The sequence below is a fragment of the Pseudoliparis swirei genome, chromosome 1 (assembly GCF_029220125.1).
Source record: "Pseudoliparis swirei isolate HS2019 ecotype Mariana Trench chromosome 1, NWPU_hadal_v1, whole genome shotgun sequence".
Lineage (NCBI taxonomy): Eukaryota > Metazoa > Chordata > Actinopteri > Perciformes > Liparidae > Pseudoliparis > Pseudoliparis swirei.
The window spans coordinates 10,082,447-10,099,644 of record NC_079388.1 but is presented as its reverse complement, the minus strand read 5'-3'; the positions used below and the strand labels follow the sequence as shown (position 1 = coordinate 10,099,644).

At 42.3% G+C, this 17,198-nt stretch overlaps 3 protein-coding genes across 4 annotated transcripts; 2 read left to right on the top strand and 1 right to left on the bottom strand.

Moving 5' to 3' along the window:
- Positions 1-61: 61 nt before the first annotated feature.
- LOC130196310 (lens fiber membrane intrinsic protein-like) lies at positions 62-1,191 on the bottom strand. The gene is made up of 4 exons (XM_056418333.1): positions 1,017-1,191; positions 624-773; positions 400-534; positions 62-135 (listed from the first exon to the last, which is right to left on the bottom strand). Exons 1-4 carry the CDS (start codon positions 1,189-1,191, stop codon positions 74-76), a joined length of 522 nt encoding a protein of 173 aa, XP_056274308.1. The 3' UTR covers positions 62-73.
- Positions 1,192-3,408: 2,217 nt separating this feature from the next.
- LOC130194999 (ubiquilin-4-like) lies at positions 3,409-10,635 on the top strand. Of its 2 annotated transcripts, none has more exons than XM_056416236.1 (11): positions 3,409-3,576; positions 5,020-5,171; positions 5,278-5,411; positions 5,506-5,768; positions 5,935-6,093; positions 6,250-6,472; positions 7,369-7,508; positions 8,033-8,116; positions 8,533-8,648; positions 8,729-9,077; positions 9,176-10,635. In XM_056416236.1, the coding sequence occupies exons 1-11, from the start codon at positions 3,433-3,435 to the stop codon at positions 9,326-9,328; spliced, it is 1,917 nt and encodes a 638-aa protein (XP_056272211.1). In that variant the 5' UTR covers positions 3,409-3,432; the 3' UTR covers positions 9,329-10,635. The 2 variants fall into 2 exon arrangements, with proteins under 2 accessions (XP_056272211.1, XP_056272203.1); XM_056416228.1 differs by having other exon boundaries at positions 5,278-5,423.
- A 99-nt stretch (positions 10,636-10,734) lies between these two features.
- Positions 10,735-13,850, top strand: LOC130195013 (ras-related protein Rab-25-like). Its single transcript, XM_056416246.1, has 5 exons — positions 10,735-11,761; positions 12,233-12,428; positions 12,641-12,834; positions 12,962-13,042; positions 13,124-13,850. Exons 1-5 carry the CDS (start codon positions 11,725-11,727, stop codon positions 13,249-13,251), a joined length of 636 nt encoding a protein of 211 aa, XP_056272221.1. The 5' UTR covers positions 10,735-11,724; the 3' UTR covers positions 13,252-13,850.
- Positions 13,851-17,198: the final 3,348 nt, after the last annotated feature.

The window sequence follows — 17,198 nt, the reverse complement described above, 5'->3', positions numbered from 1 at the left end:
GCCCTCTGTTTGTCCTCAATCCAGAGGGGCTTTGTTCTCTCTTTCTTTTGATATACAAACTGTCTGTCTCCCTCTAGCGTGGGCCATTTCCTCTCCTGCATTCACACATTCTGTAGGCACATATGTAGAAAATACCTGCAACAGACAAAACCAATGTCTTTGGTGATGTAGAGATAACACAATTTAATTTAATAGATCTACTAACAATTGGTAAACAATCTGGCTTTGAATATATATATATATATATATATATATAGATCAGTATTAATGGGACTAGACATAAACAAGTATTGCTTAGATTATTTGTTAGTTATTTCTTCTGAGCTCCTTGACAACTGTCAATAATAATATGGTTTATGTCTGGAAAAAGATTGACCTCCAGCATTTGTCCTTTCTCACCTGCAAAGAAGTTCATGAGCATGGCCACCCAGCCCAGTATGTAGGACCAGGAGAAGCGCCAGTCACCGTAGCGCTTCCCCAGGAAGTTGATTGTCACTCCAGTATAAATGGCCATACCCAACAGAACAAAGAAAGCTAAGAGGTGCGACAGGGAGGTACATGTCAGTTATGATTCAGTTAAAAGTTATGTGTATGTGTTTCAATTCAGAGGAAACAAGACTCACTGGAAACAAAAAACATGATTCCTGCAGCAAAGGAGCGGTTGAACCTTTCAAAGGAGGAGAAGTGAGAGAAGGACATGATGCCAGCGATGATGCCTGCAAAGCACGACATCCCTGAGAGGATCATGAAGGCCCTGGTGGCATTCCAGTAGGCTAGAAGGAAGCCGTCAGAAATCATCCGTTTTGTCATCATTATAAAGGTATTTTCAAACACATCATGGACCTTTAAATCCCAATAAGAGACCGACGAGATGTAGCGGTATATGGCATCAGATAGCATTTCTCACACTTTAAAAGAAGGCATGACCTTTGCATTAGCAGGTTTCAAAAGTATACAGACTTTGAAATAGTTAGCAGGAGGTTCATGGTTTCAGAAGACATTGTGATTGTCCTTACCTATGCTGTCAGTCTGCATGTAGCACTTGTTGGACATGCAGTACCTCCACAGACCCTGGTGGGCATAGTTTCCAGACAGACGGTACTGCATCCAGTAGTCAGTTGCAGTGGAGACCACCAGCAGGATATTACCAACAATAGCACAGAACAGACCCCCTCCCATGAAGCTGTGCATCTTGAGCTGAGATAACGGGCCACTGCAGAGCAACTGTAATGTAGTCGGGGAAAATCGTGGAAGGTAAGTCCAGAGTACTGCAGATATTGTAACATCATATTTTGCTATTAATGTACTGCAAACATTCACACACATTTACAGTTCTTGCTGTCAAATCTAAGACATTTGGCACGTACATACACATACTACTGTCTAAACCTGCATCCTAAGAGGTTGAATGTATAAATGCTGGAATAAACACTGTACACATTAAAATATGTTTCCATAACGGCTCTATAAATGTACCACGACATCCTTAAAAATATATCAGTTTTCAATATGTTCACTAAAATCCTGCCAACACTTTGCAAAGGATCCATTAACAAAAAGGCTTGTGATAGTGAAACTTTTTTGTAGTTGGAGATACAAATGGACAATTAAGTTTCCAGTTTGAAAGGCATTTCATAATAAGGACAAACACAAAAATGTGAAACAAACATCTAAATCAAAAATATCACTCCATATATGATCATGTAACAAAAACATTTGCAGTTCCTTGAACCCCCTGATTTGTGAATACCATACTAAACAACATTATAATCCAACATACAGTAGTGGCCTCTTCTTTAGTGGAACCATCACTATAAGTTCAACAGATGCAAAGCAAAACAACAGAGAAAGCTATGATGTTTCAATTGTTGTTGTTGTTGTTCCCTTTTCCAAATCCACATGTCACACCAGTGCTTGTTCAGCTGTAATGAGGTTTTATCTGATTCTTCCAGCCTCTGGCCAATCACAGTCATCATATGTGAACAAGTCTTGCTCTAGGATACACACAAAAAACATCCTGAAATGTGATGCCTTACCTTTTTTCTGGAAATTCACCCACTCTAATGCCCAACTTTCTGAAGTAAAAATAGAAACGGGTGGAGGGGGTAAGAGAGAGAGAGAGAGAGAGAGCTGTTGCTCAATTAGGGGGAAAAAGAGAAAGAGTCGCAGACAATACTACAACCAAAAAGTTGCCCCCTCCTTTTTCTATCGATGAAAGCAAAATGCTTTGCTGCAATTCGTCTCCCTGCGTGGGATGCACTTCAATGAAACACCGTAGGGGTCGCAGTGCATGTGACCCTATGGGTGTGTGTCTGTGTGGGGGTTGTAAGGCCTTGGAAAGGGAGGGGCATGTTTCTTTTCTTTTTTTTGTAAATGGTGTGCTCTAGAATTGCGGGTATGCATAGGTATGCAGGACTGCCTGTATCAATGCAACATGCTGAAATACTCACTTTTCTTTCAGTGCTGTCACACAGTGGCAGTGTGGAGGTACACATATAGAGAGCGCTCTAGACTGGCAGTGTCTCTCTATCTCGACTTTAGGATTGTCTTAATTAATATAAAATAAATCCTGAGATGAACCTTACAGACTATAGGGCTTCTTAAGATGAGGGTAAAAAAGTATCTTTCTATTTCTCTCTCTTTCTGTTTATCTACCACACACAAACACACCCACACACACACACACACACCCACACCCACACCCACATCCACATACACACCGACACACACAGAGACACACACACACACACACACACACACACACACTTCCAGACATATTCTGTTTGAAGAGAAAATAATTAGTCTTTGGCACTAAAAAGAACATTAAGTGATGTTTTTAAACATTGTCTTCAAAAGAAAACAGATTGTGAGTATATAACTTTTAATTAGTTTTGAATTCCTATTATTTTCAGACAAAAAATAAATGGGAAAAGCATATATACTTCTATATATAGATATACTACCATTTAGATCTGCTGCACTTCCTGAGGTTTCTTCCCCCCCCCTCACACACACACACACACACACACACACACACACACACACAATATGTTTTAGGGGAGGTTATTGACTTTGAGGCTGCAAGTAATGATTATTGTTATTATTGATCAATCTGTCAATTATATTTTTGATGAGGTAATGAATCAAAACAATATTCTGTGAACTGTCAGTAAGTTCTGAACATCTCCATTACATCAATATGCAAGACCACCTGATCATGATCCACGTGGCAGGTGGCTACTTCTTTATCAAAGATCACATAGCCCGGTTTCAACAAAAATAAAACTCAGGAGGAAAACCAATCTTCAGCCTTTTGCTTGAAGCCCAGGCAGCAGACGTGGGAATTCCTGAGATTCGTTCTGGAAAGAGGTTTGACCTCTTATGACCCGGAAGCCGCCGCCAGACCCGAGCTGTTCCATCGGCGGAATAAAGATGGCTGACCAAGGCGCCGCAGATCCTGGTAATAACAACAATAATAAACCTGAAGCATCGGATGGAACTATTATCAAGGTCACCGTAAAAACTCCGAAAGACAAAGAAGAAATCGCCATCGCAGAGGATGCGTCTGTCACTCAGGTGTGTCCGTGTTCGCGTGTGTCGCTGCTCGAGCGCTCAGCTCTCACGTCATGCCCACAACTTCAGCTAGGAAGCTAGCTAGCCGCGTTGGCACTCGTCGTCACTCTGACCGGCAAACTTATAGTGTGTGAAATCAAAGCGGCTGTGTGTAGGAGAAGTATTCCTGCTTGGCGAAACAACTGCTCGGTGTTATCACCGCTATTGACACTCGGAAGAGAGGTGTGACCACGTTAATGTTCACCGGCTAACCGGCTAGCCAGCTAACGGTAACAGTTAGCTAGCTTAATTAGCTAACTCTGCTCGCGAGCTAAGCTGGAGAAATACGAACTGGAGAAGAACAAGTGTCATCTGGCGGGCTGCGTTCAGACAACAGTGGCCTGGGGACACGGACGTGGGTTTTGGATGGAGGAGGATTTGTTTAATCGCTTTCACTTCCTATTTCAGCGAGAGAGCGTTGCACGATGCTAAAGGCTCGCTGTCCCTCTAGAACATTCTCTCTGCTGCCACTGAGTCATTCAGCTTTCTAGGGAATATACACGGTTCCCTGAGCTGGTGTTGGCGTGGCGACATGTTGCAGGGGAACCATGCAATCCATGTCGCTTCACGTGGGCGCCATGTTTGTCTGTGCGTTCCATGGTTATATATTCACGTGAGTCAGGTTGAGACATTGGACTTGGATCCCTCTCTTCCAAGTGTGTTGCCATCTTTATCTGGCGTTACGTGTTGCTTTATAGTTTCATACATTGTTGAAGCTGAGGAATAACAGCATTCCCCCCCCCCCTTTTTTTCACTGTGATCCTCATCAGCTTCCACAAAGTGTTTAAAAAAATCTCTCATAACTGTTATATAATTACATAACAATTGAGAAGGAGAGACGCGCATTAAGACAGTCATAAACAGCGTCAACAAATGCAAATAAAAGAACACTAATGGGACATCTGTCTTGTGTTAATGTGACCTTTTGAAATATATTGTACTCTTGATCTTTTGGTGTTTGTATTTATACCATCTGTTTCAGCTATCAAAATTCATATAAATTAACTTGACTTTGTGGTCCTATTGTCACTACAAATAATTCATCAGAGTGCAGTGTAATCATAAAATACCCTTTTATTCACTGAAAGCTAAAGATCAAGACGGCAGCTTCCTTCAGGATTAGACTATTTTCTGTGCAAATTATGCTCCACACAAGAGTCAAAGAGTAACTGTGATTCGGTAGATTGGGAGTGTCCCGACCACTGCTAATAGGATAAGTACAGAGGACCTTCCTGGAAATGGGAATTTAAGAAGGTTGCAGCAGAACATAGACAGATTTGAGCAGCTCTCATGACAGCTCTATCTTATTCTTGATATTAGTCATTTAACTTCCTTTTTATTTCTCACCTTCTTTCTCTTCGGTGCCATTTTCGATCTAATCTCTCTTCAATTTTTGCTTTCTTATAGTTTAAAGAAGAGATCTCGAGGCGGTTTAAAGCCAAACAGGACCAGTTGGTTCTGATTTTTGCAGGGAAGATCTTGAAGGATGGCGACAGCCTCAGTCAACATGGCATCAAGGATGGCCTGACGGTTCACTTGGTCATAAAGACGGCACACAAGTATGGCAAAATCATCATTCGAGCACTTTCACTGTCAATAATGTGTAAATATTATCAGCATACATAAGTACAGAATTTCTCATACACCGATAAATTATCTCTGTAGGGCAGGAGATGGCGGTAGCACCTCAGCCTCCAGCTCGACCTCGACTCAAGCAGGCAATACCTCTAGTCCAGGTACAAACCCCCCCTCCTCTACTGGCACTGACGCATCACCCACACAGACGCCCAACATACTGAGTGAGTCCACATGTGTGTAACTTTATTCTTTCAAACACCCAGCTCCACAAAGGTCATTTTTTTCAACCTCACTCACTAATTTGGCATCCTTCAGCTGGCTTCGGTGACCTGTCCGGTCTGGCTGGACTGGGCATGGGCTCAGCTAACTTTATGGAGCTGCAGCAACAGATGCAGAGGCAGCTCATGTCCAACCCAGAGATGCTGTCTCAGATCATGGAGAACCCGTTGGTGCAGAACATGATGTCCAACCCAGACCTGATGAGACAAATGATCATGGCCAACCCTCAGATGCAACAGCTAATGGAACGCAACCCTGAGATCTCCCACATGCTCAACAACCCCGAGCTTATGAGACAGGTAAAGGAAATGGAGAGGGGCCGACTGGGGCTTAGTTCGTGGGCACTTGGATGACCACAGTAGTTTTCCCACTGCATTTTGCAATGTTTATTCAGGATTTTATTTCATCCGTTTAGAATGAACTAAGACTGACTTGCATCCCCTCTCCTTTTATCTCAACTCCAAGACCATGGAGCTGGCCAGGAACCCGGCCATGATGCAGGAAATGATGCGAAACCAGGACCGGGCTCTGAGCAACTTGGAGAGCATCCCAGGAGGTTACAATGCCTTACGGAGGATGTACACAGACATCCAGGAACCCATGTTCAGCGCTGCCAGGGAACAGGTATCTGCGAGGAATTGTTACTGATCAAAGCCTTGTTTGCATTGTGTTCCCTCATTGGCATTCGCTTTCACACTTTATACACGCTTTGGCTGGTTTTACTTGCCAGCTTTATGTGGCTTACTATATTTATTATTTGTCCAATCACTTTCTCTGTAGTTTGGAAACAACCCATTCTCAGCTCTAGGTGGGAACTCTGAGTCTGGTGCCCAGCCATCACGGACAGAGAACCGGGAGCCCCTGCCTAATCCATGGGGGCCACCAAATTCCTCTAGCCCCGCAGAGAGTGGTGGGGCCCCCACAGGGAGCACGAGCACCACTGGAGGCACCAACCCCAGTGTTTCTAATCCTCTGGGCATCAATCCTGGCAGTCTGGGCAATGGTAAGATGAAGCAGGTTGTGGTTCTCAATATGCTTGTTTGCTAAGTAGTTTATTTACTCAGCTGTATCTGCAAATCAATAATTATAATACGGGTGGATGAAATCAAGCATTCTGATTGGTTGAGTGAGTAAATGGGGTGTATTTTATTCAGCCATAATGTCCTACAGCTGTTTACATTTATCTGAGCTTCCATATCAGAGCACACTCAAAATAAGAATAACGGTAGATTTTGCTCGACCGTTAGTCGTCAGTTCAAGCTTGAGAGTTACAAACATGTTTCTGTGAACTTTGATATTTTGGGGGAATGACTTTAAATGAGTGGTTAGCCGAAGAGGATACTTCAGGTGGACGTCATGCTACCGGAGATAAGAAAGAAAGTGAGACTTATGAAATGTTGCGCAACGAAAAAAACAATGTCAACCAACGAAGTAGGCAATGAACTGCTTCCCCAACTGGTGCGAAGAGAAACCAGTAACTAGACCTGAAGACCATAACCAGAGACGATATGCAGTTACATCTGAATGTTGAGTCGGTGCTGGTGTTTGATGAAGCGCGTTCATGTCCGCAAAACAATGTTTTTGTTGGCGTTGTAAAATCCCGTTGACGCCAGGGACACCACAAAACAAAGTTCAGTAAAGTTGGGAAGATATTCACATATTCGGACATATATATGCAACAGACAAAACAGCCTTTTCTCTCGGCTACTTAAATGTGATACACAACGTTTGGTGGCGACAACTATTTTGTGCTGATAATGTCACACGCAACCGTATTATAAAAGCAATAAGGTACTTGAGGCAGTACTTTGTCGTCAATAATGTCCTTTTCAAGGGTCACAAAGTCCTGCCTCTCGCACCGTATTGCTTAACTAAACTCCTCTTTTTTGGGTGTTGCAGGGATGTTTAACAGCCCAGGCATGCAGAGCCTAATGCAGCAAATCTCGGAAAACCCTCAGCTGATGCAGAACATGCTTTCTGCTCCGTACATGCGCAGTATGATGCAGTCACTGTCTCAAAACCCAGAGTTGGCATCACAGGTATGAAACAGACAAACGTGTGCACACAAGCACAGAAAATGCCCAGGCTGTAGTCCTATTGAAATACACATCCTGGTTATTTGGTTACCATGCTTGCTTCATAACTCTTTTCTATTCAGATTGTGTACCACAATATGAATCAATTTATTTAGTTGACCTCAGTAGTTTGTAATGAAATGTAAATAGGTTCTAGCCTGTTGTGCATTAGGCAAATAAGCCCAGCAAGTTATTTCGTACTCAACAGAGGGGATTGTCTGTTAATTTCATTTGCAGCAAATTATAAGAAAAAATCAACAGCACACAGCTCTGATTTATTGTCTTCTATCAAACAATGCTGTCTGTACACCACAACATCCTCCCAGTGGACTGCTGCACAAACAGTGACGTGAAATACGGGGAAACCTTTATTTTGGTTATTTTACATTTTGTCAGCTACGGTGCTGATCAATTATATAATTTAAACACCAACTCAGATGTGGAATGATACATTACCATAACTGTCTTTCTCGCTCTCTCTGAAACAGGTTTTGATGAATAACCCCTTGTTTGCTGGAAACCCACAGCTGCAGGACCAGTTCAGATCTCAGTTGCCAATTTTTCTGCAGCAGGTACCACACCTATTTTAATCAGAAAACTCAGTCCTGTGTTATGTTTTCCCCCCCAAGTAAGACACAAGGACATTCCTCATGAAATAAAGTAAAGAGCAGCACTGCTTGGCCCATTGAGGGCTCTTTAGTCCAATAACAAGCTTTAGTATAGATTATCTGAAAGTTGGCACAGATATTTAACTGCACATGCTGAATATCATTATCTCGAATTGTAGACATTGGCCATATGTTTTTATTAAGATTTGACCAGTTAAGAATTTTTTTCTTTTCTTTCTCATAAACTTTGATAAAAATTCCATCCAGACATTTGGCAATCATTTGGCTTAGGTGTGCCCTTTTTTTCTTGAGTTGTATTTCATGGACTGCCTGGTTGAACGTTTGGTTAGTTCATTGTTACTCTCTCTGTTTGGTTACAGATGCAAAACCCAGAAGCCCTGTCAGTGATGACCAATCCCCGCGCCATGCAAGCTCTCATGCAGATCCAACAGGGTCTACAGACACTGCAGACAGAAGCACCAGGCCTCATGCCCGGGTATGCTCTTGGAACAATAAATGCTTATTGCTATTTCTTGTACATTTTTTCCAACTCTTCAATTTTTTCTTTTGGCTTAGTTTGATGTCAGGTGGGGTTCCTGGTGGACTTCCTGGTGGACTTCCTGGTGGACTTCCAGGAGGAATTCCAGGTGGAGTTCCAGGTGGAGTTCCAGGTGGAGTTCCTGGTGAAGTTCCTGGTGGAGTTCCTGGAGGAATTCCTGGAGGATTTCCTGGTGGTTTTCCTGGTGGATTTCCTGGCTTAATTCCTGGCATACCCACAGGTGGGGGCATGCCAACAGAGAACCCGGCCTCCTCACCAAGCAGTGCAGGAACAAATGCCGCCCAGCAACAGCTGATGCAACAGATGCTCCAGATGTTTGCTGGAGGTGGAGGAGGTGTTGGAGGAGTTGGTGGAGGAAATACAACGGTACACAGAAAAATGCACGGATAAGACATCTTTCACACCTGTATGTAAAGAAAAAAGAAACAGTCCATTAATTTATTCCATTAAATGTGCCCGTGTAGGCCCAGACCCCAGAAGTGCGGTTCCAGTCCCAGTTGGATCAGCTGAGCGCCATGGGCTTCATCAACCGCGAGGCCAACCTTCAGGCCCTCATTGCTACTGGAGGAGACATCAACGCCGCTATCGAGAGACTGCTGGGCTCACAGCCCTCGTAAAGACATACAGTACATACTGACACACAGACACGTGCATACATACACACCTAACTCAGAAACACACCCAGCATCTACAGAGAACCAAGAGAAATTTAAGTGTATTGTCCCAAACTTTACAGAAGACACTTGGCAGGATCTGTTAGACCCTCATTCTACATCTGTTCTCAGATCATTCCCTAGTCCCCATACTTTTTGCCGTCATCCAACCAGTTCTCTGTCATGGAGTGCTGCTGTAGAGCCGGACTGAACCACTCTCATCTTGAGGGGTGTTCTGGTGCAGAGAAAGGAGCGAAAACCTATCCTGAAAAGGGACTCCCAACCATTTCTTCATTCACTGTTTTCTTCACATAAAACTGGAGTTGATTGTTGCAGACACTTACATAACACAGATTAAACTCATGTGATGTGATTGGCTGTTGGCTCTGTTTTATACATGGCCATTGTCAGGCAGTTTGTTAGCATTTAACGAGCAAATCGAAACATGAAAATGTTCTGGTATACTGACAGTAAACCTGAACACCAACAGGAAGACAACCCCATTCCTCCCTAAAACCCTATTCTCGAGATTCTACATGAATAGCTGTTTTTGCCCAACAACTTTCACTATTTATTGCAAGCGCCTAATAAAATGACGCCCTCCAGACTTACCTTAACTTGTGATTTGTCATTCCAGATAAATGTGCCCACTCACGGGTGCACAGTGTCTTTTCCTTCTGAGGCACCACTGCTGTGCCTTCTGTCCTTCCCCGCCCTTTAAGCGCAATGTCGGCAATGACACCCCGCGTCCAGTGGGTTAATTAGAGAGCCCCAATAAATTCCACACAGCATCTTCCAGAACTGCGACCATAATCAAATATCACATTGCAGCAGCTCCAAAGCAGACAACGCTGTTGGAAAAAATATGAAAGAAACAAACAAGCTTTCCTTTTGTTTTAATCTGATTCTTTTTTTCATTATAATATTTTTCTTTTTTTGAGGTGCAGTTGGTACCTCGAAATAATTATGATTTTTCTCATCAAATAAACATTTGAAATCAAGTGGGTATAAAATAAATGATTAAATGATGGAAAGGCTTTACAAACAATTATGGTATGGTGGCGCCATACATTTATAAAATCAAGTTCTCGGATGTCTTTTTTTGTGTTGAAAATCTCAGCATTGTAGTTGTGGTAACCTTGGCAACTGCTTCTATAGCTTTGCTTGGTCTGTTGACCTCGGCTGGAAAAAAATCCATCTCACAATTGAACATGTTGAAACTAACTTTTAACAGTACTGTACTAAAGAAGAATAAAACATGGTCAAAAACAGTCTACGCCCTGTGTCAGGTGATTATAGCCGTGAAGGTGCAAGATGTCGTCCGTAGCTTTCCATTCATTCACGTTTTCTGGTCTTGACGTTAATATACAGTAATGTATGATCTTCTGTTTTATGTTTAAAATGTAAATAATCTGTTTTTGGTTGACACATTATCATATTGAGAGGTAAGTCGGCAGCAATCATAGAAAATGATATACCCCAATTTGTTCATATAAAGGAACTGGTGTCACCCTCAATTCAAATCACGTTTCTGGAAAAGGTCAATTTGATTTACATAGCCCAATGTGACAAGTAGTTTAATAATCCAAACGGCTTACTACACCATCCGTAGATCCTTAGAATAATAGTTGTACATTGGTAACACTTATAGGGTAGTTATATAAACATGCGGCAAATGTGATTGAATATTTACGTTAAATTGACGTGTTAGAAAAGGCAGTTTCTGACAGACTCATAATTTTGTCTTCACGTTAGCAAGTACTCAATTGCATAGGTGATTTTAAAGGTCATTATGTATTGACCTGTAAAATATATAGCGTTACCCAATGTTGTATTAATACTTAGTCATAGGATGAATGAGTCAATATAAGCAGGGATGCTAACCTTTTAGTATTACCATGTGAGCCTAAACTCTGAATTTCTGGCTGCTACAGATTCATAATGTTGTTTTTAGGTTGCTTTCCTCGTGCACATTCAAACGTGAATATTATTGCCACAGGCTAAATCAAATCTCAACCCCTGTCGGCATCGGACGTGACTAAATGTCATGTAGATGTCCACTGATGCACCTGTTCGGTGAGGTTTATTGTCGTACGAATGAAAGGATGGGTGGAGTCTCTTCTTTATTGTTACATGCCAGTAGTTCTACCTGTTGCACCTGCTCTCCTCCCCCTCAACCCTGCCTTGGGTGTCAGCTGATGAGGGATCGGCAGGCCACTGGATTGCCTGTCGGTCCTCAGTCATGAGCTACCCCTATCCACAGATAAAGAAGGAAGCGGCTAGGAGCAGGTAACCTATTGAAAGTGGCTTCAGTATATTTATATAAGTGAAACGGGAAAGCCCTTGCCACTAAATGCAGCATGGGATCTGATGAGTTGTACAATTTTGTTTTTAAAGGTGAGTGTTGTTTATTTAAGCTATGCAAGAAGAGAGAAGTTGTATGTAGTTTGTATTACTTCTGTAGAAGTTGTCGGGGGAAGAGGGGGAAAGGATTGAAGGGGGAGCTGATGGCTTTCTGTACATTTGGCTGGAAATGACTTATTGAATAAACAAATCTGACATTTCTTTTACTTTTTTTTGCTAAAGACTGTTCTTTGCTTTGTATGTTCAAACCTGATTTTCCATTCCATTCATTCCAAAGTAAAGTCAGACTCCGTGCCACGTTGATGTGATGTCACAGTGTTTTCGTGAGGGTGACAGCAAGTCTATGTGTGTCAGACGATATCTGAATAATCAGTCATGTTTTACCATTTAACAGTGGTATATTGGTATCGATGTGTCCAAAAAACTAAAAGGCCCTAATGTATTAGTCAGACAAAGTATGTATAATTAATTAACTCCAGATCCTCTTGTCTGTGCTTGTTGAAGTGGTTTTGATAGGGGAGTCTGGCGTTGGAAAGAGCAACCTTCTGTCTCGCTTCACTAAGAACGAGTTCAAACACGACAGTCGTACGACCATCGGCGTCGAGTTCAGCACGCGGACGGTTCACCTGGACAACTACATCGTCAAAGCCCAAATTTGGGACACAGCTGGGCTGGAGCGCTACAGAGCTATCACCTCAGCGTGGGTACACACACACACACACACACACACACACACACACACACACACATATACACACAAGTAATAGAAACAATGAAGAGATGAAAATCCTCACATCAGTGTTTGCTCACACGCATGCCAATATAAGTAACACTGATTGCATCCCATGACCTCACAGCTCTCTCTTTGATTAAGAAGATGCAACTCATCGCGGTCCGGTCTCCCTCTCTCAGGTATTACAGGGGAGCAGTCGGAGCCTTGTTGGTTTATGATATTAGCAAACACCTGACCTATGAGAGCGCAGATCGATGGTTGAAAGAGCTGTTCGACCATGCAGACCCTCACATCGTGGTCATGCTGGTGGGAAACAAGAAAGACCTGGAGACCCTCAGGACCGTGCCAACAGAGGAGGGCAAGGACTTCGCAGGTCGGTTGGGAACCGGTTATATGACTGGGTTTTTATAAGAGTACATCAACATTTTTCTTGTGATAATATAGAGTGCTCAGTAATGTCAATATTGCTCCTTGCTTTCCACCCCATCGGACCAACCCAGAGAAGAGAGGTCTCATGTTCATGGAGACATCAGCGTTGGACTCCACCAATGTCGAAGATGCTTTCAATGACGTCCTCACCGGTACGTTCGGTCAGCGCGTCTTCAGTCTTCTTTGAATGACTTGCTGATGCCAACCTGGCTTCTTTGTTTCATTACTTTCAGCGATTCATAAGAAGGTGGCCAGCAGGGAGGTGACCCGCGGCTCCATTTGTGCTGTAACCCTCTCCAACCCCATCAGACCCAAGAGCGAGACACAGGAGGAGCGGAGGAACTGCTGCGGTCGCTCCTAACTGACGGCTGCCTGTAAAACCTGCTCTGCCCCAGTGAAACCAACGTCATGCGTGACTGTCGCTGAAGCTGAGCCGTCCTCATTCACACCCAATTTGAAGAGCGAACCTCTTGAAATATAAAGCTCAAGAACAAAAGCTTAATAAGATCTAGATATTGAGAAAAGCCTTATTTTGTATGGTATATTTCTTGTGGTGGATAAATGACATTTTTGTATTCATGTTTTGTCACGTCAACGACGTATTGCTTTTATAAAACATTATTTATAATATTCTATCTATATGTAATTACCACACAAACTCAAAACCTTTAAACAAAACTAGTGATATCCCCAATGTAAACAACACTTATCAGTAAAGATGTAAAAGTGAAAAGTTTTTCCAACAAAATATAGTATAATAAAACTATTGTAGACAATACAGTATATTTAAGGGTTGTTATTATTGATGCATTAACATGTAAGCACGGCTGATTGAGATGATGCATACTTTAACTCTTGTACATGCTGTTGGGTGGTTCAATCGATAAAAATGGATAATATTTGCATCTAAAATCTGAAACAATGAGTAAAGATGTCAAATAAATGTTGAGTATAAATATATTGTCGTGTAGTACCTCGAAGTTGTACTTGATTACATTGTCATAGTTGGTTCCCACCACTGAATAACATATCTGTCAGTTGTAGTTGGAGACATGGACCTGTTGGGGGTTGCTGAGAGACGTTGCTTCACATTAAGGGCTCACATTGAAAAACAGCTGGGAACACTGATCAGTGAGTGGGAGGTGTGTGTCTCTCCTCCGCCTGTAGGTGCCAGTGCTGCCGCTGCATGTTGCATGTACACCAGGACTGTTCTGTGCAATGCATTTGCTCGCTCGTTCATTTCTTTATTAACTCCAGTACGAATCATACCATCTAATCCCACTGTTCATTTCATTAATTATCATAATATTAGGCTCATGTGGCGCTGCAGTGTTGTCGCCATGGCAGCAACCTCGGATGCCCTCTTGACGAGCTAATCAGCCTGCCCATGAGGCGGAGGGATTTAATTTACACTTTTACCACAACTAATCATATAGATCATATGGTTTTATGTTGTAAAGACTATGGATGTAATTGGACAGGCCCACATGGCACGACTGAGAGAATATAAACCTACAGCAGTGGTAGTTATTGACATGTTGGACAGATAGGGCTCTATCTCTAGCTCGCAGCATAAGGAGCTTTCATTGTGTGTGTGTGTGTGTGTGTGTGTGTCTACAAGCAAGGTTCTCCTGCTTTAGGATCATTCGAAAATGAAATGACCACAGATTCTTTTATTAAGTTTCTCCTCTGTCACCATGACAGGGAAGGCTCTGCACCGGGCAATACATGTTTAATTATTTCCTATGAATGAGAGTATTTTATAGGCTGAGTTAAAGCATCTGGTGCAATAATCCATGCAGACTAAGCAGGTTGAACGGTTATGCTATCTGTTAATCTGCCTCTGTCTTGAGCCTGGAGGTAAAGGTTATCTTTGCAAAAGTAAGTAATTGTTCTTTGCACTTTGCAGATTCCCCTGGATCTGTGTAGACCACTTTCTGAGTGGGTTTTAAAGCTCTTAGAGTAGTCGAAAAAAAGACTTTGATTCAACACATACATGTGGAGGCTATTACTCACATGCTATGACATGTGTCGCCTGTAAAAAAGACTCAAATATGCGAAAGTGATGAGTGGTATGGCACCTCTGACCCCAACATGGAGCTTTTTATTTCCCATTTACAAGAACTCCTCCTTCAGCACTTTGAGGGGAATCTTCACCCCCTAGAATTTACTGCTGCAATATCACATCTGTATGAGTATTATTGTGACCTTTGGGTTTTTATAATCTTTGAACCTGTGGAACATGGATATTTCCATCCATCATTATGGTGGCTCTGCTATTCCTCTGTCCCTCTCGGATTTCTGATTTCCCAGACATATCTGACTTTTCTTCATCAGGCTTTGCAGAGCTGTTTATTTCTGCTGTTTATTTCTGCTTCCATCGTCTGTTTACATGTTAAAATCAGAGACAGCATTTCTGGCAAAGGACCCCGGAGACATTATTCAATTACACATAAGATCTGGTGTTTTTCCACATCAGTGTTGCCCTATGGAATATCTTCTCAACCCATAATCCCAACCAAATGATGCCATATGTTTATGTTAAAATACAGAGGTCCCGAGGAGCGAGATGTATGGTTTGTTACCATTGTTATCACATTGGCCGATGTGCCATGTGTGGATGTAAACAAGTGTGTCTCTATGTGCGTGCATACCTCCACATCTGAACACCAACACGAAAACAAGACCAAACTCTGGGACGAGCCTTCAGCGTATTTCAGCTGAGAAGATCAATTCATGATTTATCTGCTATTTAACATCATCACATTAATAGAATCATAGTCAATGCCCGCTGATTACCATGGATATGTTGTTATGACGACCAATCAAAGGGAGAGGTGAGCTGATGCGTGGCTATATATTCAGACTCTTTACGAGAGAGAGAGAAAGAGAGAGATAATAATGGCTTTGAGGTGATTGCAGAGAAAATATTAATTGTGTTATTCACTCCAACTTGAAGCTTGTTAAGAAATTAAAAAAATGTTTCCAAAACTATGTGTACATTTGTGTGCTCTTTTGTGTCTCGCTGTACCACCTCCTATATAGTCAAACTATTTATTTAAAAGCCTCTAATTTCTTTTAAAAGCCTCTAATTTATTTTGCACTTGTCGGTATTCAAGGCCCAGCTGGGGTACCGAGATTCATTTACAATTAAACAGGTTACCAGCGACAAACAGAACTGAGAGACCTCCACATCGGTCCATTAGCGATAATATTACATACCTCAGTTGCCATGACAGCCTCAGTGTTTGGCTGCGAGTGTGTGGTGCTAAACGGCTGCAGGTGTAAAGTTATGCAGTGAACTATTATTTGAGTGCTGCTTTCAGCTAAAACCCGAGACCAGAAACAGTGTGAACTTGTATTGTGATCACCATATTATCTGTGATGTCACAGGTGAGCTTTCAAGTGGTGACACCTGGGGAGAAGTAGGCAACCTTTTCAGTCACATTAGCGCAATCAAGTCTTTTATCCACACTCATAACACTTGACTTCTGCTTGGTTTCACGAAGCTGCACTGACCACAAATTCCACTGACCCAGAAATTTCGGACAGCAGTCCAACATTTTTACCCACAGACACCTAGCGAAACCGAGAATATGAAACCTTGAGCTTCCAAAGGAGCCTCCGAGAGAAACCTTTCAGCTTCTCCTTCCAAGGGAGCGGGGAGAAAATAAATAATACCACACAGCCTCTAATGTGTGCTCTGCTCTTTCTCAGAGGAACACAAAACGTCTGGCAATACAGTGAGTGACAAAAGGGGCGTTAAATTGAGTTTATGAGATAGATATTTCCATGTGTGTACTTTTCTTCTCCTTAGATTTTGTTCCATATGGCTTCTGGATGGCGGTGCAGTCCAGATGACATGGCTCATCCATGCAGGAGCATTAAGGTACAGGCATTTCACTATTTTGTTCCACAGAATCATCTCATGGGGCTTTTCTGTATATGTATTCATATTCACATTTTATGGTTTAGTTTTGCATCTTGTCATTGTAATGAGGGCTGCACTTTCAAATCAGAAGTATGTGCCCACTTTATACGCATCACTAATTGAAATGTTTGTTAGTTCAAGCACACTGAGACTGTGTGTGTGTGCATTTCCTGAACAGTTGTTGAATTGACTGCCTTCCAGAGCTAAATCTCCCTGGAGTTGCATATTGTGGGAAAACACATGTTGTTGTTCATTTTTCTGACACAGGGGAGGAAATACGCCTGGGCTTAAGGAACAGGAAAGTTGAACGAAGTCTCTGCCAAGAGATACAGTGCATACCAACTCTCTCCGGGTGTGTTATGAGCATGTGTGCAACA

Bases quoted from the DNA above. Each gene is read 5' to 3' on its own strand.
- LOC130196310 (XM_056418333.1), bottom strand. From the start codon at position 1,191: ATGCACAGCTTCATGGGAGGGGGTCTGTTCTGTGCTATTGTTGGTAAT. The intron at 774-1,016 runs GTAAGGACAATC...GCTTCCTTCTAG, and splicing joins CATGCAGACTGACAGCATAG to CCTACTGGAATGCCACCAGG. The intron at 136-399 runs GTGAGAAAGGAC...TGTCTGTTGCAG, and splicing joins GCTCATGAACTTCTTTGCAG to GTATTTTCTACATATGTGCC.
- LOC130194999 (XM_056416228.1), top strand. From the start codon at position 3,433: ATGGCTGACCAAGGCGCCGCAGATCCTGGTAATAACAACAATAATAAA. The intron at 5,172-5,277 runs GTATGGCAAAAT...TTATCTCTGTAG, and splicing joins GTCATAAAGACGGCACACAA to GGCAGGAGATGGCGGTAGCA. The intron at 8,649-8,728 runs GTATGCTCTTGG...CTTTTGGCTTAG, and splicing joins GCACCAGGCCTCATGCCCGG to TTTGATGTCAGGTGGGGTTC.
- LOC130195013 (XM_056416246.1), top strand. From the start codon at position 11,725: ATGGGATCTGATGAGTTGTACAATTTTGTTTTTAAAG. The intron at 11,762-12,232 runs GTGAGTGTTGTT...TGCTTGTTGAAG, and splicing joins GTACAATTTTGTTTTTAAAG to TGGTTTTGATAGGGGAGTCT. The intron at 12,429-12,640 runs GTGGGTACACAC...TCCCTCTCTCAG, and splicing joins TACAGAGCTATCACCTCAGC to GTATTACAGGGGAGCAGTCG.